The 21,858-nt window shown below is 44.5% G+C and overlaps 2 protein-coding genes across 2 annotated transcripts in view; one reads left to right on the top strand and one right to left on the bottom strand.

Annotated features, from left to right (window-relative positions):
* The window catches only part of myo1b (myosin IB), a gene marked incomplete in the record, with an annotated part of 53,904 nt that extends 41,037 nt beyond the window's left edge, over window positions 1–12,867 (bottom strand). The window contains 3 exon segments of the mRNA XM_005925908.3: window positions 1,174–1,289; window positions 5,153–5,299; window positions 12,428–12,867. Of these exon segments, the coding sequence (XP_005925970.2) occupies window positions 1,174–1,289; window positions 5,153–5,278 (242 nt within the window).
* Window positions 12,868–13,515: 648 nt separating this feature from the next.
* On the top strand, window positions 13,516–21,430 carry LOC102304660 (basic leucine zipper and W2 domain-containing protein 1-A). Its single transcript, XM_005925913.3, has 12 exons — window positions 13,516–13,665; window positions 14,314–14,386; window positions 16,559–16,735; window positions 16,937–17,031; window positions 17,110–17,175; window positions 17,327–17,462; window positions 18,910–19,019; window positions 19,267–19,437; window positions 19,733–19,879; window positions 20,172–20,310; window positions 20,575–20,697; window positions 20,834–21,430. The coding sequence occupies exons 2-12, from the start codon at window positions 14,323–14,325 to the stop codon at window positions 20,863–20,865; spliced, it is 1,260 nt and encodes a 419-aa protein (XP_005925975.1). The 5' UTR covers window positions 13,516–13,665; window positions 14,314–14,322; the 3' UTR covers window positions 20,866–21,430.
* Window positions 21,431–21,858: the final 428 nt, after the last annotated feature.

The following is a 21,858-nucleotide window of genomic DNA, read 5'->3' on the forward strand; positions in this document are numbered from 1 at the left end:
GCTTTGATGCTTTTTGCAGAGCATGAAAAGAAAAGCTTGTAGCAGAGCCTCTTTCTGGGGCTTCTGCCTGCTGCATATCGCACATTTTTTAATTTACCATGAACCTTTTGACCTGTACAGAGTCGCAGGCTTCTATTCATTGTTCCAGTTTTCAAAGTTTCAGGAAGATGAGTTGAAACCATGCATTTTTCTCAAACATGCACGGCTGTCTTTTCACAGCAATAAACCCTTTCAGTTCATATTAGCAGTGCAAACGGTCTGCTGTTCAGCCCTGTGCGACGACCTAAATGATCCAGTGGAAATGCAGTTAAGAGATTATTTTGAAAATCTTGCACGCTGCCAAAAATCAGTGTTGTTGTTTGTAATGCTCTGATAATCATTCTGGCCATTTATATTTCTGGCTACTTTCACAGTTTGACCGTGAGACTCTGATGATTTCCATCTTTAACATCCTTCAAAATAATGACAGAAGGATACAGGGGAACGTTTATCATAAAGGGGTTGAACGGCAGTCAAAGTGGAATTCAATAATGAAAATGTTAAAGACAAAAGTCGACAGCAGGATTTCTTGAGCCTCTTTGTGTGCGGTGAGAGGAGAGAGACGTGACAGGCACTGACCAGCGAACAGAAGGGGGGAAAGCAGCTTGAAACTGTGTCGTGTCGGCTCCGGCTGTAAAGTAAAGCCAAAGAGTTTGCTTTTGTCTGCAGGGAGTATGTCTGCTCTGGGACGAGAGCACTCTCGCTCCTCCAGTCGGAGTCTCTGAGGGCTTCTGCTGCAGCCCAGAGACACAGCGGGCTAATTGACGAGTGCCGAGCTTTGTTTTGTCTTGGCACAGTCGCAGCAGTGCTGACTTAATGTTGCCAGCGGACAGATGGCATGCCACGGCACTCAATGGCCAACACTCCCCATACACTAGTTAGGGTCCCTCTGATCTCAGCACCCCCACCTCCTCCATCCATCCCACTGCATTAGTCACTGGGTCCAAACCGATAATCTGCAAAGAGCTTCTCAATACCCCATCTTCAAGAGACAGATGACAGTTTCTTCTCACCACATCAAGGCTAACAAAGCCTCAAAAAAAGTCCTTTTTCCAAACCAAATCTAACCTCACGCTCTTTAATTTACATTTATACGCTCGCCGGGTGTGAAGAGGACCTTAGAGCTGGACTCACATGTGTGGGCTTAATTCGTAGAAGTTCCTGTTGCGATACTCCTCTACTTTCTCTGGTGTGTAGATGGGCAGGGACCTGTAAGGGTTCATGGAGATCACCACGCTGCCAATGTATGTCTGAAGGGAGAAGGAGAGACAGAAAGCATTAGCACCAATCCACAGGTTACTTTCTCAGTCTGCACAGCTTAACGCCGCCGTGCAGACGGGCAGTCTCTGAATCAAAGGGACGGGAATTCTGCTAATGTCAGCGTTTCTCAGACAGGTATGCTTAATGAAAGCTCGTGATGTGTGAAGTAAAGCTGAAGACGTGTGAAAACAAGGAGAAAAACACGTTTGTGGGCTGAGCAGAGTCATTTAGCTTTAGTGCCCATGCTGCCATACAAGACAAGCCTGGAACAGCTGCCGGGACAAACAAAGTCCAGATGAGACAAACTTCCTGCTCAGATATTACAAAAACATCAGTCACCTGATATCAAAGGAAAATGCAAGAACATCCAACCTCAGTCATTTTTATTAAATCAAAGAAAATCAGTGTTTTATACAAAATGGAACAAATTCATGTAACATCCAAACAAGTCCAACAAATCACACTCATCAGAAATGTCTCAAAGCGAACGCAACCGGCTATCATCTCCATCATCATCCTCCTACACGGCAAACAGAACCTTTCAAGCATCAACCTGAAACATTTTCTCTGCTCTCTATGGTAATGGCGGTTGCATAAGCCACTCTGACGAGAGCGGAGCACGGCCTTCCCTGTGGCAGCACCGCAGCCTCCCACTGCCTCTCGTTCAATAACACACCAGAGGCGGCACGAGTGCAGAGGATGTGCACAGAGGCAACGAGAGCTGCAAATGTAAACAAAAAGTCACGTGTTCTGAGCAAAGGCAGAACACGCGCGCACAAAAAAGCATTAAAAACCTGAAACTTTTTTCCCCACTCGGCCTTTTCAAGTCATTAAATAAATCACAACTTGAGAGGAGCTTCATGCTTCCTCGTGGTTCAGCTCACACATCAGAAGATGTACGAAGAGCTTTGAACTGATGGGACTAAAAGTTCCCGTCACCCCACAGTGTCTGCTGTGTTTGTCCCGGGATGAACAGCAGGGCATCTGCTCCTACGTAGTTTCCTTTTTATAAATACTAAGACCTCGATGAAGCCAAAGACATTCACGCTCCTCTTCGACATGAAGCTTTGTTTCATTATTTTGGAAAACCTGAAAACTTTTTTTTTGCAGCTGCACTTTGCTGGAGATGCTTTTTTACTTTCAGGCAACAGTTTGTTTCTTTAACGTCGTCACGCTGAAATCCTCAGTCAGCCTTCTGGAGACTGGGAGTCGTCATGTCCCCAACTATATCCCCTTAGCATAACACTCCCTCCTCCATTTCTACAAGTGGGAGTACTGGCCAACATACTGGACCTCCATCTCCTTCACATCTGACTGAACACGGCATGCTGCACATCCGGTTTCTTTTTGTGGGCTTTTGGAAAAGTTTTATCTTGTATGTTTGTGCCAAAGATCAAGCAAGACGTGATTCTTTTATGTTATGCAATGTCCTTCACACTGCATGAGCTGTCACAGAAACCGTGATTTCCTCTAACGACGCCTGTGCCGAGGCTGATTTTCAGAGCTCGATTGTGTGGGTAGCTCACCATCTGTAGCGTCTTTTCAGAAGGATGAAAAATGCAGCTCTGATTAGTGGGACAGCGGTTTGCTCTGTACCTCCTGATTACTGTCGTACCTGAGCCCGTGGTGATTTTCAGTTGGTAGCACATCTTCCTGCATCTTTTGATGTCTCTGACGATCCTTTTCAAAGCCGAGCTGCGATGCAGAAATGCAGAACGACGCAGGCCCGGCGTTCGCAGGTCAGGTTTATAACCACATCGATCCATTAGGTAAACTAGAACTCGCAGGCTTTTTCAGATTCGTCTTAACGATCACGGGGTTTCTACTTTCTAGGCGTGGCTGTAGCTCAGGAGGCGATCGGAGGGTTGGTGGTTCGATCCCTGCTCCAATCTGCATGCCTGCAGATTTTTTACATATATATACACTTTGGTGTTGTTCATGAGATGAAGAAAGTAGGATGTGTGCACAATCAAGACACTGTATGAATTTCTTTATCAATAAATCCACACGCAAGGAAAAGACGCCATCACATCTAATCAAGTTATTGTGTATGAAAGTCTTCATGGTTCCTCTGAGCCACACGGGGACATTTTTCCACAGTTACAGACGCATGATGTGCTGTCCCTCTGACAGACAAAGCCATGTTTCTTCTGCTACGAGCTGTCATATGATAGTTTGGTGTGGGGGATGGGCCCGTTTGTAAGGAATGATGCCACATGAGGGAAAATACATTTGCAAGCAAGGACTGCACACCGCAGATTTATTGGGTAAGTACAGGTTTTGGTGCTTCTCCTGGTCATCGCTCTTGAGGTGCAGCTTTAGCAGATTTAGGGCTATGTGATTTACCTTTCCATAAACAGTCTATTTTTATTTGCCAGGCTAATATTGCATATATGAAGTGGGTTTAACTACTGTAGCCACATCATTTAGGTAAGCACCACACAGGGAAAACCTGAGTTTATGGTTTCAAAATGTCACCACAAAGGCTTCATCTTCAGATCACAAAAATCACAGTAACTTTTTTGAATCTAATTATTTTGCAGAAGAAGGACGATTAGCGGACAAAGCATTTAAAGGTTAGGGTGGCAGCGATATCTACTGAACTTTAACGGTTTCCAATCTTCACTTTTGGATGAATTCTATTTTCTCTTCCTTGGAGTGTGAGAGGAATACATAACTCGAGATGTAACTCACTACTTTTCACATTAAGTAACTTAATGACAGCCGGTCATTCCTTCCTTCATTCATCTCAGGTTTGAGTTTCTCTTCATGGTTCTTTAGTTTTACAGCCAGCTAACTCAGGGGTGGGCAACTCCAGGCCTCGAGGGCCGGTGTCCTGCAGGTTTTAGATGTGTCCTTGATCCAACACAGCTGATTTAAATGGCTTAAATTAGCTCCTCAACATGTCCTGAAGTTCTCCAGAGGCCTGGTAACGAACTAATCATTTGATTCGGGTGTGCTGACCCAGGGTGAGATCTAAAAGCTGCAGCACACCAGCCCTCGAGGCCTTGTTGCCCAGCCCTGAGCTAACTGCACTCATGGTGTCACAGCTCAGTGTTACACACAGGTAGTAAAATCCCATTTAGCTCAAAAAGCGCACAACAGCTAATCAAAGTCGAACTAAGCGACGTCTCCTGGGAATACAATGTTAATGATGAATAGCAGAGGGAAGAAAACAAAGACAGCAACAGATCCTCAGCTTATCAGCGTGAGGCAGTACCGTGCATTTACCCAGGACGTCCTCACAGCTCCGTGTTCACAGTAACACTCTGGTGTTTGTATGCAGGGGAACGAATATGAAGAAAACAAACAAACAAAACAGGGAACTTCCAACTTCTTCACCACTGACAGAGCTGAAGAAGAGCATTGAGAATAACCAGACATATTCTTCACACTGAGCATGGCCGCCATCCTACAAAGCAGAAGAATCGCTGCCACAACATAAAGCCCAGAACCAATTGTCTGATACGGTGGATACACTTCAACAATCCCCTTCTTCTACAGATAAGTCGTCAGCTAGACTGCCGGGCCTTCCTTCCTCCTAAGCTCTGGATTTCAGGCCTCATTTGAGGGCACCGACTACATTCCTCCGTGATTTGATTTATTGATTGGTTTCTTACTGCGGTCTCTGTTTCTGTACTACTTGTATAGCCAGCACTGAAATAAGTGAAGCATGGGAGGAACAATAGAGTTATGAAAAGTATCTGTGCATTTCCTAGGAGAAGCCTTCTGCAGCGTTCAGAGCGAGAGAGTGAAGCAGTGTTGTTGCTCTGCTACCGAGCCCGTCTTTTTCTCCACGTTATCTGAAGTCAGTGTTATTAAGCCTCGTTGATGTAGGAAGCAGCAGACTTACATAGATCTCACTGTGGTCAAAGCGCTTCTTCAGGTTGCCAAGGAAGGAGTCCTCAGAGAGGGGCTCCAGGAGGACCATGTCGCCGACCCCAATCATATTGTCTAGAAGTGACGTCTTCACCTCCATCTTGGCTGTAGTCGTCCCCCCCTGCAAGGATATAAGGAGGAAACATACATTAGAGACTCATTTAGAAAAAGGGGAAGGCTCTGGAGTAATCCTGGGGGGCCTTTATATCGTAAAGTGTGCATGAAGCACAGAACTGCATGTTTTATATGGAAGAAAAAGCACAGAATGCATCAGCCTTGTGTCTCCTATCAGATCCTTTTTTGTCTTTGTGTGCATCACGTTCCAGCAAACTCGTCAGAGGCGTCCTCTCGTTAGAAAACAAACAGTCCTAAACTTAGCCAATGTAAATAAACTCAGTGCAGGGGTGCACATGTGTGGAAGGCAAGAGTTTGCCTCCAGAGGCGGAGCGGGGCCTTTTGATTGGCTAATAGGTCTCCTTCTCCCCTGTGGCATGCGAGAATGTCCCATAGAAACTTACATAACTAAGCAACTTTGCCCCTGACTTGTGGGTGTCTGCTCAGCTGGAGTCTCCTCCTGTTTCGGGGTTTCGTACGAGTCCCATGAACTCCACTGGAGAATTGTACTTTTCTCCTGTGCTGCTTTGCTTGCTGTGATATAATATTCGGCTGGAAAAGAGTCCCGGCTGTGACAAAGACAGTGCTGCGGCTGGCAGTTTTCAGTCCAGTCTCCTTTGGGAGAGTAATCCCAACGCCATAGGGCTGGAGATAAAAGAGGGGCCTGGGATGCATTCAGGGCTTTGCTGCACCAAAAACCTAATGTCTGCTGTTGTGACAGGCTGCCCACACAAGACCAATAGATGAGGCCATGCAGTCGTCTATTGTTCGCCGGTAGGACAGGCGTCTCTTTCTGAATAGTCAGAACGGATCGTGCTCTGAAGCAAATGAAAATATGACAGGGGCATAATGCACTGTGATGTTTTAGACAGCATTGGGAATGAAGGAAGTGTCGTGGGTGGCAATCAGAAGCAGCCCGAAAACGAGGCGACGTCTGACATTCAAAACACAGAAACAATATCGTCGTTCCTCACGGACACAGACGCATCTTCGACCGTGGATGCGATACGTGACTGGAAACTGTTGGAGAAAAGGAAGGGGCGGATATTTCACCAAAAAAGGAGGAAAAAAAGGTTTTTCAGCTGTCAAACCGACTTTTAGCTGCAGCGTAAGAACAGCACGACTTTCTGGAAAAAACTGGAGACTTCTATTTCACTTTTTCCCTGGCTTGTGTTCCCCCGCAGGGCACACTATTATTGGCCCATAAAGAAGCTGCCCAGTTCTTAGCAGCAGGCAGGAGTCTGTTTCCAGCAGCACTCGCTCTCACACTCAGCACGGAGACAACTTTTAAAGACTGAAAAGAAAAAAAACGATGATGGATGAAAAATTATTTAGGAAACCAAGACATTTGAAATGTCTAATGATGTCATCAACCCCATCTCGGTTTAGCAGGCTCCAGTAAGGGGAGAAATATGTGATTACTTAAGTATATATATTTCATAAGTAGGTTACTTCCTCTTGGCCTGATGGCCTCGTGCCAAAGCAGCCCCAGTGATGGCTCGAGTCGACCAGCTGCTCGAGTGGTTTGCAGCGCACTTTAAAAATATAATTACTTACATTTGAAACAGTTGCAAAATTCTTTGGAGGCATGAAAAACAGCAGTCAGTTGTTCTGTGATCTCAGCCCATATGCTGCTTATGTGTAGGACTTTATAATGCAGCCGCTCTGCTGCAGCACTCGGTGCTTTTCAAATCAATAAATATCATTTTGGATCATTTCAACATTTCAGAGAGGAGCAGACTTCCTAAAGGCTGCACGTGTAAATAAACCAAAGTTTACAAAACACCTAATAGCTCCTCTGTAATTACTGAGCATCCAGAGCATCGGGGATTTTGTACTAGCCTGCAACAATCAATATTAGTCAACCCAATTACACCAAACCAGTTAAATACTCATCTACTGCAAACTGATTGCCCGGTCGGTCATGGCAGCGAGTGCAAAGCCACGCCACACTGAAAGTCTGCTACTAAACACGAGTGTTTAAAGCAGGGAGCTTATTCGTTCTGAGCAAAAGCAGATTCTGACGCCTCGTGTTGACCTGGGAGATAAAGCTGCCCGAGTGCCAAAAATGTGGCATCTGTCTGCATCTTGGACATCCTCGGCTGATAACCCACTACCCCACATTTAGAAGTAGCTTCCAGGCAGCCTGTGACAAAAATCCCATTAATGGGAATTGCTGCCTGCTGCTAAATGTTGTACTACATCCAAGAGAGGGAGAATGAGAGAAAACCTGACGGCTTTGATTAAACTCTTGGGATTATCCTTACTGCTGTGTGGGAGAGAAATGGGGGATAAAACTTCTATCATCTATACTGATAAACACGAAAAACACTGACTTTTGTGGTTTGTCACAGATAAAGGGCAAAAAAAAAAAAGAAGTTTTTTAAAATTGTGGTTGATATAAACACACTGATTTAATCAGCCTAAACCTGAATGACCTCGTATTAACCTCTGCCAATTTCCTCGGAGTAACCAGATTAGTAGTGCCCGGCTTTGTCACTCTCTCTCTCTCTCTGGTGCTTTTTGAATTTTGCATGTTGAAGCATCAAATGCCCCGGTATGGTTTAGCTGTCATTCATCTCAAATCTAGATCAGCGATGCAGCAAGGCTGTATCTCACAGTCACCTTTACTGAGCGCGCTCACACTGGCACAGCGCCTGTGTGCAGCACGTGGCTGTGATTACACATCATTTCAATTTGGCGTATTACACCAAAAACATCAAAACTTAAAGTCTCCCACGGTTGGAGCTCAGCGAGGACGTTACTGCAGATGTAACACGAGGACTTTGAGTGCTTTGCTAATTGAAGCATAATAACCACTTTTTACTAAAACTTCTCGGGACGGCGATGTTTCATGACTCGTCATCAGCTGTCGGTGACGTGCTGCAGACTCAAAGCCATCCAGCGGCACTGCCTTAACCCCTGCTTGTTAACGCAGCCTGAAGCTTGATGTGCAGAGCAGATAGAGCACACCCACGACTCCGGGCCGCCTCTGACACAACTCTCAGAATTAATTTCTAAATCAGAATTTCATCAACGAGTCCATCAGATTAAAGTGCTGCATTAAGAAGGAGCAAAGTGTCTGTACAGAAAAATAAAACACGTGAGAGATTTTATCATCTGAGATCTGATAGTAATGGATGCATGTCGCAGCAATAATATGAGATGTGCTCTACTTTGTGCCTCTGACATTGACCTAGATTTCTCAGTCAGATCACGCTATGGGGGAAACACGAATACAAAAATCACCATTAGAAGTACATTTAATATTTACAGGTCCTGATGTTCTTTCTGCCCTTCAGAGAGGAAAACGAGTCCAAACAAAGGTCAACAGCCGTGCAGGCACTCACAGGCATGCACAACACAAATAGTGACAACGCTGGAGACGCAGCGGAGCCAGTGAACTCGCTGCTGAGAAACCTGTAACGGTTTTGAAAATGTCAGTATTTCCAGGACAGTCGACCAATTAGGCTCTGCATTGTGGCCTCTGATATAATCGCAGACACGGGTCTCGTGACGCTGCCTTTGGAGCAATTGTTTGGGAATAGAGTGGCATTGAACAGATGATAATAAACATCCATTATGCAGCATAATACTCTGTAAAATTTCCCGCAGATCAGTCCAGCTTTGTCACAGAAAAGTCACAACATGGCACGCTGCTGCCGCTGATGCAGATTAAAGCCCTCCCTAATGGAGCAGCAGCGTGGCATGGAGCCGTGCCAGAGAGCAGGGCAGGACAATGCAGCGAGGGTTACAGGAGCTCAACACAAGCAGCTGCCTGGAAACTGAACTGGAATTCCTGGGTCCCCAACACTCCAGGTGCAGATCTGTGTGAGGAAAGCTCGGCACGCCGACGGCCCAGAGCCGCTGTGACAGCACAGACGCTGAAACTGAACCTTACACTAGATGATAAACAGGAGATCTCACACAAATGTGACCCCATTAGCTCCGAACGCACAATCCAGGTCCATCAAACATGAACCTGCAGCACACACACAAATGCTGTTCTTTATTTACAATACAGCCCAAAGTGCAGGCAGACATGAGGACGTTCAGTCAGGCAAGAAGCAGGCAGTATCTGGAAATCAAGATGACAAAGTATTACACAATGTTTACTCCACAAACCCTGAGAACTGGAGGAGTCAGCTTCTTCTTATGAGCAATGGGGCTTCACATGTTCATGACACAAGCAGCCAAAGTTCTGGTAATACCACGAGAGACTTCCTGAAATTGGGGTTTTGCATTCATTTGCTGTGATCTCAGCCCCACTGAAATTTTCTTTCTGTTGTACTTAAAGTTATTTAAATAAGTCTGTGCAGCTTGCACAGCTTCCAAACTTCCCAACGAACCATCTGTAAGCTTGGAAGCTCAGCTCGTTTATTAATGAGACAATACGCTCACACAGCTTAAACAGAAGTATCTGCAACATTCTCCGAGAGGTCGGAGTGTCTGGAAATCATTATTCATTTTTATTCCAACAGAGAAGCTAAGATAAAAGTAAACGGTGCAGATAATAAGCTTCGATAGAGGACTTTATTCAGTAGTTTCTGCTCCTTCAAAAGGTCAGCGCTGCAAGAGCTCGGTGTGACTCACACACAGTGCACTGACCAGGTGAAGCGGACCAGCCTTTACAGACCATTTCAAATTTCATCACAAGAAAAATGGCAGTTACAACCGAACTAAACAACACAGAGCACTGGCATCCTATTATCTTACTTTTTTTCACTGATTGTACTTACTGTATTTTTGTATTTCCTTCTGATATCTTTACCTGAGCTGAGGTGACGCAAAAATTTCCCCGTTGTGGGATCAATAAAGTCTTATCTTATCTCTTATCTAACTTTATCCACTCTAATGTTTACTGTGTTTAGTTGTGCTTAGTGCCAGCGTGACTGTGCAAGGACAATAAAAAGTTATCTTATGATGGAGCAGATTTAAGATTTTCTACTTTCTGCATTTATTGTGATCAACTACTGTTACTTTATCATCAGGGTTAAACCTCAGCGCGAGCACTCAATCAGTATTGAAATAAGCGCTTCTGGGCATTAAATAAAAGCGCACAGGAGAACGGCAGCACTTTCATATACCGTCCTGCAGGCTGCTCTGAGTTAGCTGCTTTAGTGTTGTCTGCCTCCCTTTATAATAAGAGAATGGGGAAAGCAGCTGCAGCGGACTTGATGAAGCGGTGAGAAATAAAAACGTATGGCATTATTACTCTGGCTCCTCCGGGAAACTGAGGAAGTGAAGTTTGAGCCGCGAAGTCAAATGGGTGGAAAGTTCTCAGAGCTGCACGGCACTGAGAATAGTTCTTTGTTAGGACAGTAAACTCAAGATGAAGTGTGAAAGAAAAAACCTCCCCACCTAAAGCAAAACTGGGAGAAAAATCACAATAATGGGCTTCCAATTTGTCACCATGCTGATGAGGCCGTGACGTGGATGTGGAACTTTTAATGCTTCAAGCGTTCAGATCCCCACCCTGCACGAGAGGCTGCTGAAGGCAGCGGAGCATGCAGGCCTCCCTCTATCACAGCTGATGCATGGTTAACACAAGCACACGCCACACTACACCGGGTTACACAGGCAGGGAAGTGTAAACACCATTCATTACCATGGCGCTGGCTGGGGGACTTTGAACTGCCATCCATTCTGCATTAGGCCACAGCATCCCGCCCCACAGTGTTCATAAAGAGGCTTTTGGCACATGTTGCAAAACTGTGGCAACTTGATGCAAGCTGCCCAACAAGCTCACGCTGAGCAGAGCTACTCCAACGGCCGACGCGCAGCCCTCTTCCAGCTGAGCTAAACGGTTGTTACTTTTCTTTCCAGGAGTCTTTCTTGCAGCTCTGAAGGCTTACCACACACTACCTCTCACACTCAGCTTACATCACTGTTTGTTTGATCAGTGCGGGTAATAAAGTTCCCATCTGGTTTCCCAACTGAGAATCTGGCCAAAAGAGGTGGGACATATTTGTGGCAACCCACAAAGGGAAAGATACCAACTTTTTTTTTTCTTCTTCTTCTTTTAAAAGGTCTTATCTGATCCTCTTGGGACACCAAGTTCACCAGTGGAATTAGGAGTTGGGAAAAAAGAAAAGAAAAGACGGGAATTAAAAACAACTTTGCATCAAAGGCAGTGAAGCAACAGTTGCTCATTGTTTGGACTTGACTGTTCCATTAACACTCATTTCCAGCTTCTGTGGCACTGAACACTATATTTACAGATGTGCTAAGGGAAGCAGCACCCCAAGCAGCTTTTCCCCCTAAAGCAACTGTTTTTTCCTTCCTATGAGGTATTTCGCTTCTTCTACGAGTTCCAGGCTGGTTCCCAACCCACAGCAGACTCCGGCACAAAACAAACACTTTGTCCAGGAGGAACTTTGGGATGTTCCTCAGAGACGACTTTTATCCATGCTGAGCAGAAATGTTTTCCAGTCAGCAACATTTTGATCTCTTGAAACCGGGGGCGCACTGAGGGCTAAGCCCACCTTCACCCACTTTATCCAGGATTTAATCTCGCATTGATCCGTCTCTGTATACCTTTAATCCAGGTATTTCCACAGATCATAGAGCGGGGCAATGCAAGGATATTTTAATGGAAAAAAAAACTTTAAATGATTCCAGAGTTTCATCGTCCTCTGCATGGGTCATTAAATCTGCCATTTCACACACAGAGCTGAGCGTTTGGTGACAGCAGCACCTGAAAACGCTCGTTTGGCGCTTGCTGTCCTCTGGTTCAGGGTCTGCAGTGGGTTTCTGGCTCCGCTCAGCCACAAAGACGGTTCTTGCCCACAGATGTAGGCAATTAGCGACAACGGTTTTCAGGAATACTGCTGAATGAGCCGCGGTTTGCAGCAAGAAAGAGACATTAAACGAAATCCCTCCTGCGCTTTCTCCCCCAAGTCATAGAAAAGTAAGAAACACACAGAGAGAAAGAGAGAAACGGACACAAAAAATAAAAACGTATATATTTATCCCCCAACCCCCTCCTGTACGGAGAGGGGAGGAATGAATGAGTTGGGAAGCAGGCGATCTAAAGAAATGGAAAGTTAACTTTTGAAGAGTTTCCGAAAATGTAACAGCGATAAACCAGAGCCAACGGAGAAGAAAAAAGCTTTACACTTCCAGAACAACTTACCGCTTTACCTCTGTGGAAGTTGCTCCCTCTTGTCCTAAATCCACTCCACGGACAAGAAAAAAAAAAGATCCCGGGATGATTCTCCAAGTCAGGAGAGGCTCCTGAAGCCCTTCCCTGCTGTCTTTGGGTTAACTAGTGTCTGCCTGTGTTGGATGAGGCTGGAAGAGGCTCTCATCCGAATCTCAGCACTTTGAATGGAGCTCTGATGGACTTGAGAGCGCAGAAACTGCCGGGCGTAGGGAGTGGCTGGAGAGGCGGCTCTGGGCTAGTCAGCTCGTCCAGTGAGTCCCCTAATCACCTCCAGCGCTGGGGAGGTGGTGCCTTCAGGTGTCGTCGGAAACAATGCCACTTCATCTTTTGTCCCCACACATAATAGTTTAACGAAACATCCAAGTCAGAAAGCAAACAGCGAGCTGCTTCCTCCTCATATTTACTAACTAAACATTCAGGCAACGTGAGCTGTTTTAACTGCTCCATGACTCCTGTGCGGAGGAAAGAGGCGGTTTGCTGCAGAGACATTGAGCCTTGGAAGAATTTTAAAAAAGTAAACTGGACTTTGATTGTTTAAAAGTGAACTTTCATTATGCGGTATTATGATCTGTTAAATTATTCTCACATAAGTAACTGTAAAAAGGCGAACTGGTTAGGTTATAGTTGGCCAAACTTGTTTGAAGAAGTTCCCACACGACTTTGGGAATATAACCAAGATTTACGAGGTGAGTGTGAAGCAACATTAAAGTTTTCCTTCATCGTTATATATAGACAGACACTCCATCCACCCGACAGCACAATACCCCCCTCCTGTGTCTTAATACTACATAGCAACGACGATTTGACGAGCTTTTAATGAAACTCTGGGCCAAGTTTAATGGTTAAAGTCGCTCTCTGTGCACAGGAAACTCATATTTGTGATTTTGTTGGGGGGTGTTTGTCTCTTCTTGTACTGATTTACAGATTCGGACTTTACGGTATTTGGTGTTTAAACCAGATTTTCTTTTAAATATCACTCACTCCTGCGTTGCATCCAGAGAAGACCTGCAGTATTACTGCATGTTATTTATTTGGTTTTAACCGCTTAAATTTCGCTCTTCAGTCAAGTGTGGCGACCCAAATAGACTGCGTTAGTGCGCACGCGCGGTTACGTCTACAGCTTCCTCTTCCCTAGAACTGGTTGTACTGGAGTCCAGTTATACTAGTTTCTTTGTCACGGACTGTTTTTGTTCTTAAAGAGGATTTCGGTGAGTTTCTGACTAATTTTTTCTCTTTGTGGAGCCGAGCGCTGCTCGCAGTGGTTCAGTTTACTGCGACACTGCGGAAGGAAATTCCAGGAAAATGGATTATAGTTAGCAGCAAGCTAGCACTGCCCCAGTGTTATTGTGTTATCTGAAGTCAGATATCCAGAGTTGGCTCGCTCGGCTTTGATAAATATAGACTGTCACAGCTGGCCTTTTTTGGGGTGATATTTATAATATGTACAGAGTAAAGTGCTGTTTTTATAGATTCGTATCATGACAATGAACGAAGGTAGACAAATGTCCTCGTATGGTGCTGTGCATGCACTGCTGCTCGTACATTTAGCACGCGTGGTGACGTGGACGATGCTAATAAGGGTGGTTACCGCTAACATTTATGGAAAATAGCATTGCTGTTTATACCTGTATGAGTATATGTGTGTGTATACATCCCCAGGGGTGAAGGCTCATACCAGCCTTTCCCTCCCAAACAAATAATGGGGGTGGCTAACATCTGGCTTGTTTCACGTTGCGCTCCCACATGCACACACCATTTGTATGATTCATGCAGATTTGATTATGCATGGGTGGAACTGTGCGGACGGATCCCATTGTTGTTTCCTCACCCTGAGCTCATTTATGTTTTTCTTGCAGAGTGTTTTTATGAGTAATCAAAGGCAGCAGAAGCCTACGCTAACAGGCCAGCGTTTCAAAACTAGGAAAAGAGGTGAGAAACCGCCGAGCATCACTTTGTTTTGGTCACATTAAACACAGGTGGTTTCATCAGGATATACAGATCACGCCCGGCTGTCCTCCCTGTAGCTTTTCATGCTACCAGCAATGGAAAAGCACAGATTGTGAAATCCTGGATTGACGCCAATCTTGATGCCATAATTAAAACAAAAAAATCTTGCAAATAACCAATGCCAATTTTCAGTTCTGATTCAATTCTATTCTATTTTATTTATATAGCACCAAATCTCAACCACTTAGTCTTTGACTTACAAATATTGTCAAAGACCCTACAATAATGCAGGCCGGCAGTACCAAAAATTGCCTGTTTTTAATCTTTTACATTCTCTGCCAACGTTTTGTAACTGGGAACAAATACTTAATATGAAAAAAAATATATGTAGTATTTAAAAGACTTTTGGCTCTTCATCATGCCAAAAATCTGAACTGAGTCCCCCTTTTTTCTTTTTTTAAATGAAATCTAAGTTCAGCTTCACTAGCCACACCCACACTGCCAGATCTGCTGAACCAAGAAATCATTTAATGGATTGCATTTATATAGTTTTAAATAACTTTTCATTTCGAGACCCTCAAAGCGCTTTACAATACCACTATTCATTCACTCACATTCACACACTGGTGGAGGCAGCTACAGTTGTAGCCACAGCTGCCCTGACAGAAGCGAGGCAATCAGCCCCTCTGGCCATCATCAGTAGGCGGTAGGTGAAGTGTCTTGCCCAAGGACACAACGACCGAGACTGTCCGAGCCGGGGCTCGAACCGGCAACCTTCCGATTACAAGACGAACACCCAACACCCAATTGGGCGATCGTGGCTCAAGCACGATCGCCCACCACTCATTTAAATAGAAGCTGTCTGGTAAGTGAAGCAGGTTTAAATAAAAGAACAGCACATTATGCCATGAGCTAAAGAAACAGCTGAAAAACAAAACATCTATCAGGCTGGAAAAGGTTACAGAGACGTTTGTAAGGCTCTTGGACTCAAGTGAATCACAGTGAGAGCCATCAGCGACGTGAAGAAAACCTGGAACCGTGGTGAACCTTCGCAGGAGCAACCGGCCTACCAAAACGTCTCCAAGAGCACATGAGCGATTTATCCAGGAGGTCACAGACAAACCCAGAGCAACATCTAAAGAACTGCAGGCCTCACTTGGCTCAGTTACATCTGATGTAAAACTGAAGCTGTTTTCATGCTTTATTTTTTGGCCTTTGAAGTTTTTTCATGGCCCTCCCGTTTTGGGTGAACTCTGGTTTTGCTCCTTGCTCTGTTCCATCACACTTACGTCACTTAGTTGCTTACGTCATCCAGTCCTCCAGGATCTTGGATGACCGCACAGACGCACATCTGGGGTGGGTGAAAACCCCTCTCCCCCTCTGTCCTCTCAGAATCATGTTCGCGGGTGGAGACATAAAACCAGCCTAACACAGCATTTCATGAAAACAACGTCATCCCTACAGTCAGGCGTGGTGGTGGGAGTGTGATGGCATGGGGCTGCTTTGCTACTTCAGGACCTGCTCAACTGATGGAACCACGAGTTCTGCTCTCTACCAGAAAGTCCTGAATTATTACATTCAGCCACTACTTCATGCCCTCAAGCACATTTGTGTTATACACAAGGACAATGATTGAAAACGCACCAACAAGTCCAACTGGCTCGAAAAAAGTTTTTTTTACAGCCTCCAGCTAGAGAGAGAAATATATTTTTAAAAATGTGTGTCTGTTATTTATTGACTCCAAATTTGTTGTGGATTTAAGTTAGACATACTTTTTAAAGTAAGTTATCTCCATAGTGGGAGTTAAATTATGGAACAGTCTAACATAAGAAATAAAAGTAACAACATATACCAGTTTAAAATAAAATATAAAAAACAAATTTAAGAATGAAGAAAATGGGGTCAACCCAGGACGGTAATTGTGATGATTTTTGTTTTGTTTTGCTTTTGTTTCATTGTTTGTTTGTTTAAGACTAAAAGAAAACTAAATGAATGAGATGTAAAATTTGTGGGGGTAGAGCCAAACAAGTGTATACTTCTGCCTACTCCCTTTCAAGCAAAATAATGGAATGATATCACGAAATGATGCTGAATGTTTACATTTGAAATAAAAAATGAACTGAACTAATTTGTGTTTTTGTTCTTTTTGCACAGATGAAAAGGAGAGGTTTGACCCTTCCCAGTTTCAGGAGAGCATTGTGCAGGGTCTGAACCAAACTGGCACTGATCTGGAAGCTGTCGCAAAGTTCCTTGATGCCTCTGGTGCAAAGCTTGACTACCGACGCTATGCCGAGACTTTGTTCGACATCCTGGTGGCTGGTGGAATGCTGGGTGAGTTGCAGGCATTTCTTTTAAACTTTGCATTATACCATGGTAATAAAATGTGTCCCCCAGTCGAGCGCTCTCTGGGTCTTCAGGTTAATACTGGCGTGCACAAGTGTCCCCCCCTGTTTTTGAATTGATGTCGATACAGTGATCAGCAGAGGTGAAACATGTGAAGCACCTAAGACATGAATATGTGTTTAATTTCAGCCCCCGGGGGTACGCTGTCAGATGACATGACCTGTACAGAGTTCTGTCTCTTCAAAGCACAAGAGGACATGGAGACCATGCAGGCATATGCACAGGTGAATACCACTGTGTTCAGTTCACGTTTTAATATCCATTTGTTTTTATGGATAATAAAGCAATTTTTCCCCCTTTAGGTCTTTAACAAGCTCATTAGGCGCTACAAATACTTGGAGAAGGGATTTGAAGAGGAGATCAAAAAGGTTTGTTTCTCTGCATAGCCGGGTCACGTAGGTACCTGACCTGCCTGACCGGGTCGTGGCTGAAATCTTGAGCAGTTTGTTTCAGTTTAAAATATAAAGAGTACAGCTTTGCCTCTGCTGTGGTTCAGCCTGTATGTTTACTGTTTTACAGCTGCTGCTGTTTCTCAAGGGTTTCACAGAGTCTGAGCGCAACAAGCTGGCCATGCTAACAGGGATTCTGCTGGCCAACGGGAACATCTCTGCATCCATTCTCAGCAGCCTCTTCAATGAGAATTTGGTCAAAGAAGGTACTCGGCTTTAATACTCGGTCTGTGTGCAGAATTATGTTCACGGTTTCTCTTCCCGAGCCACCATTTATCAGACATTTTAAGGACCTGTACACACACAGTGCACTGTTTGCTTTATCTGGACAGCCTGAATGCTTTGCAGGTATTAATGTAGAAGTAGCAGAGGGATGGGCAGTCATGCAAACGAGTGTTGACAGTATGTAGGCTTTCATTTTAGTCAGAGACTATGGAAAAGCCTTTGATGCCTGCAGACGTGTCTGTTTTCAGCTGCTGGGATTAATCAGGGGGAAAAATGCTGCAGAAATCTCACATTTTGCTCATTCAGCAGGGCCGAAACTCAATGAGTGGAACTAAATTATTAAACTTTCAATATTAAACATTGTCACTGCAATGTTATCCTCCCATTTGAGTTGTGGAAGTTGTTCTTTCTCTCGTCATTTACTTGTTATCAGTCACATTTGAATCCATTTTCTCCCTTTTTTTCCCTGAAAGAAAGTCAGCGATGGGAAGTCGTATCCTTTATGATTCCAAAGTCGAGTCTTTAAAATAACTGAACGCACAAAGAAAACATTTGGGGAATCTCCATTAAAGCAGCTGGTGTCAAACGTCTGCTTCAGGACTGTCTGCTCCACTCTTTGTTTACAAATATAGTTAAATTATAAAATATATTCTAAAAAAGCTGTCCACCCCTGAGTAACCAAAGTCAATGTAATTGGTCACACAGTGGACTTGCTCTGCTACACACAGAGATGTCTAACGTCTGTCCCTCTGACACAGAGTTTGCATATTTGTGCATGCTGATAGCAGCTGCGTGGCCAGGCTACAGAGAACCTGAGGTCTTACAGTACTGCACGAGTCTGTGAAAGTCTAGAAAGATGCGCCTGCGTTACGTTACTACATTTTACACGTGCATGAAGGGAATGCTTAATATTTTCCATTCGCAGCCCCCCTAATGAAAAGGCAATTTTAAAAAAAGCTGCAGAGTAATGGAGTAATGCTAATTTCTGTGCAAATAAGTGCTCTTGTTACATGCTAGTATTATTAATGTGTAATGCAGTAAAAGGTGCAGATGGTGCTGTGAAGTTTTGCTTTGAGTGGGCGTTGTCAGCCGGTTGTCTGTGTTGTACCAGAAGAAGAGATTAACCACAAACACAACAGCTAATAGATGTGATGAGTTAATCCATCAGCATCCAGTGCTGCGCTCTTTGAAAGGACCCGACGGATGCTGATGGTTTTACCTTTTTGATCATCATACACTTTTATTTATCTTGTAGATGCAGATGTTTATTTGATTTACCCGTTGGTCCACACTTGAATGTTTTCTTGTTTGTGGCATTTTTCCAGTTAAGAGCCTCGGTGTTGTGTTTACCGGCGGATTACTTTGACTTTCTTTATCCTGGCAGGTCTGTCAGTAACAGCTGACTCACATTTTTGCGCATTTGTTCAGGTGTTTCGCCTTGCTTTGCTGTAAAACTCTTCAAATCCTGGCTTTCTGAAAAGGACATCAACTCGGTTGCTGCCAGTCTTCGAAAGGTTGGCATGGACAACAGGCTTATGGTGAGAACGACATCTTCGCTACAACATCTCTACGAGGCTTAGGCGACGCGGCGTTTCCCCATGCCGCTCAGCGGCCTGTCTGCGTATTCTAAATATGACTGCTTAATTACGGCTCTGCATAAATTGAATAGTTTCAAACTATTGTGGCAGTCACAGCAGCTACTGCACCAAAGGCCTCCTAATTGCTGATGAAGGCTTGTTTGGATGAATGGGGTCTGCTTCAATGTTTGATTATGTAAATTTGCAGGAACTTTTCCCGGCCAACAAGCGGAGTTGCGAGCACTTCTCAAAGTACTTCACAGACGCCGGGCTCAAGGAGATTTCCGACTTTGCCAGGAACCAGCAGTCCATAGGTGCTCGCAAAGAGCTGCAGAAAGAGCTTGAGGATCTGATGTCATGTGGAGAGCCCCTCAAAGACGTAAGTGTTCGTGGTTTTCCATCTTCTTTTACACAGACTCGCTCCTCGCAGCACACCGCTGTGTAGTAGCACTTAAGATTGCTTTCTGCTTGACCTGTCACCCTTTTGTCTTGAGGAATGGTGAGGAAACGGATGCAGTGGATCAATGGCAAATTCCTGAAATCCACTCAGCCTGAACATATTATCTGCTCCTGCCAACCTCTGTACCCTGCCGGGGTGCTTGTAGGTAATGTCTGCCGTGGTTGGTCTGCGTTGTCAGTAACGTTTGTTCCGTCTCTCGGCTTGGATCTTATAGATCATTGCTTACGTCCGAGAGGAAATCAAGAAGAACAACATCTCTGAGCAGACGATGATCGGACTAATTTGGTCCAGCGTGATGAGCTCGGTGGAGTGGAACAAGAAGGAGGAGCTCGTGACGGAACAAGCCATCAAACACTTAAAGGTGACACCTGCGTCGCTCTGCTCTTCCTGTTCTTCTTCTCTCCCACGGCAGTTATGACACGATCCGAGAGATCTAAAGAAACGTACGGGTGTCGCTCTTAAATCGTGCCTCGGAGATGTTAGAAAATCCGTGCTGCTGTAGGCTTTGAACTCTGCAGAGAAGATAATTGATTTAGTAAGGCAAAGTGGAAGTAATGGGAGAAATCAGAAGCATCTCCCCCTCCCACTCTGTGTGTGAAACTTTCACAGTGGTAAAACTCTTACTCCAGCTTTTCCCTGGTTTCCATCCTCAGCAATACAGCCCGCTGTTGAAGGCTTTCACCTCCCAGGGCCTCTCAGAGCTCACGCTGCTGCTGAAGATCCAGGAGTACTGCTATGACAACATCCACTTCATGAAGGCCTTTCAGAAGATCGTCGTACTGCTCTACAAAGGTGAGTTAATTATGCCCATAAGGCTGCTGTTCCCACCAGTAAAGACGTTTACTTTGCGGCAGGAAGCGACGCAGGCTTGTGTGACTGATACCAGATGGCCAGAGATTATAGCCAAAACTTTGCCTTGATTGATGTCATCAACCTGCCTGGTGACATTTGTTTTCCCGGCACCTGCGGACGCATCTGTGCTGTTGGCGTCGAGTTGAAATGATTTCTTTTTCTGTTTTATGTTCTCGTTTTTATCTTTGTGTGTTTTTCTCCCAGCCGATGTCTTGAGCGAGGAGGCGATTCTGAAGTGGTACAATGAAGCCCACCAAGCTAAAGGAAAAAGCGTTTTCCTTGAGCAGATGAAAAAGTTTGTTGAATGGCTCAAGAACGCAGAGGAAGGTAAGCACCTCGTTTCTGTCTGCCACTGATGGGAGACGCCCCAAAACACGCCTCGTGTTTATGGTCTCTCCAAATGTTAGTAACTAAATGCATGTCGAGTTTATGCGTCTGGTGACGGATGTTTCCTTTCCTTCAGAGTCCGAGTCGGAGGAGGAGGATGCAGACTGAAGACCTCTGCCTATAAAACCATCGAAATTTGTATTTTTAATCAGATGCAGTACAAGAATTTATAACAGACGCCTGTTCTCTAGTTCTTTTCTTTCTCTATTCTCTACCTCTTCATATCTAGTTCGACTGCAATGTAAGGGCTTTAATGGGGTTGGGTTTTTTTTTTTTATGATGCTCGTATTCATCTTCAAACTCCTTCAGGAGCCAATCAGAGTGCCACATTTAGCTGATAGACTGAAACCTCTGTCATGTGACAAAGCAGAGCGTTTTGGTTTTTCTAAACATGAGACCCTTTAAAATTCGACCATGTGAAGGCGTGTTTCAGTCTTTGTGTTTGATCGCTCTTATTCGGTCCTCTGAAGTGAAAACTGTTGATTTGCGTCTCAGATATGTGACAACTTTGAATTTGTTGCCAGTTTTTAAGATTCTTTATCCGTTATTGTTAATGGAGCCGTGTCATCATAAACAGAACTTTGATTTTTCCGTACATCATGTGTAACAACCACGCTAGCTTTGTAGGGTTTTTCCCCTTTATCGCACATTTTCAAATAAATGGTTTTCATTACTGCCGTATCCGTTCATGTGGAGTTGAAGGTGAATTAAAGGAGCAATTAGAAGATGTGTACGTACACAGATAAACATGGAAAAGTAGAAACTGAGCTCTTGTGTTTGAGATCGCACTAAAGTTTTCACTGATCTCGGCTGGCCTTATCTAATCATGCAATCAAGAACGGCTGGCTGCCATGCGTGACCCGAGCTGCAAACAAAGATCTGTCTTCACTCCTGTCCCACTTTAAATGGTAATTATGGTTCAGTCAAGCATGTAGGAATGAAAGTGAGATGGTGATTCAAGATGTTATGAAAATGGTCCACATTCATTATAAGAGTCATCTCACAAAGTCTAGAAAGCAGACCGCTTATTGTAATGTTAGCACAAGACGAGGAGAGGTCAGGATGCGTTTGTGTCCAGCTCTCAGTGTTCGATCTTTAGTT

Source organism: Haplochromis burtoni, unplaced genomic scaffold (genome assembly GCF_018398535.1).
Source record: "Haplochromis burtoni strain Fernald_Lab_line unplaced genomic scaffold, NCSU_Asbu1 Contig_74, whole genome shotgun sequence".
NCBI lineage: Eukaryota > Metazoa > Chordata > Actinopteri > Cichliformes > Cichlidae > Haplochromis > Haplochromis burtoni.

What these genes read in the sequence shown, in the direction of transcription:
- LOC102304660 (XM_005925913.3), top strand. Translation starts at nt 14,323, where the DNA reads ATGAGTAATCAAAGGCAGCAGAAGCCTACGCTAACAGGCCAGCGTTTC. An exon ending in TTGAAGAGGAGATCAAAAAG is followed by an intron (nt 17,176 to 17,326) that starts GTTTGTTTCTCT and finishes ACTGTTTTACAG; the next exon opens with CTGCTGCTGTTTCTCAAGGG. An exon ending in GCTCAAGAACGCAGAGGAAG is followed by an intron (nt 20,698 to 20,833) that starts GTAAGCACCTCG and finishes CCTTTCCTTCAG; the next exon opens with AGTCCGAGTCGGAGGAGGAG.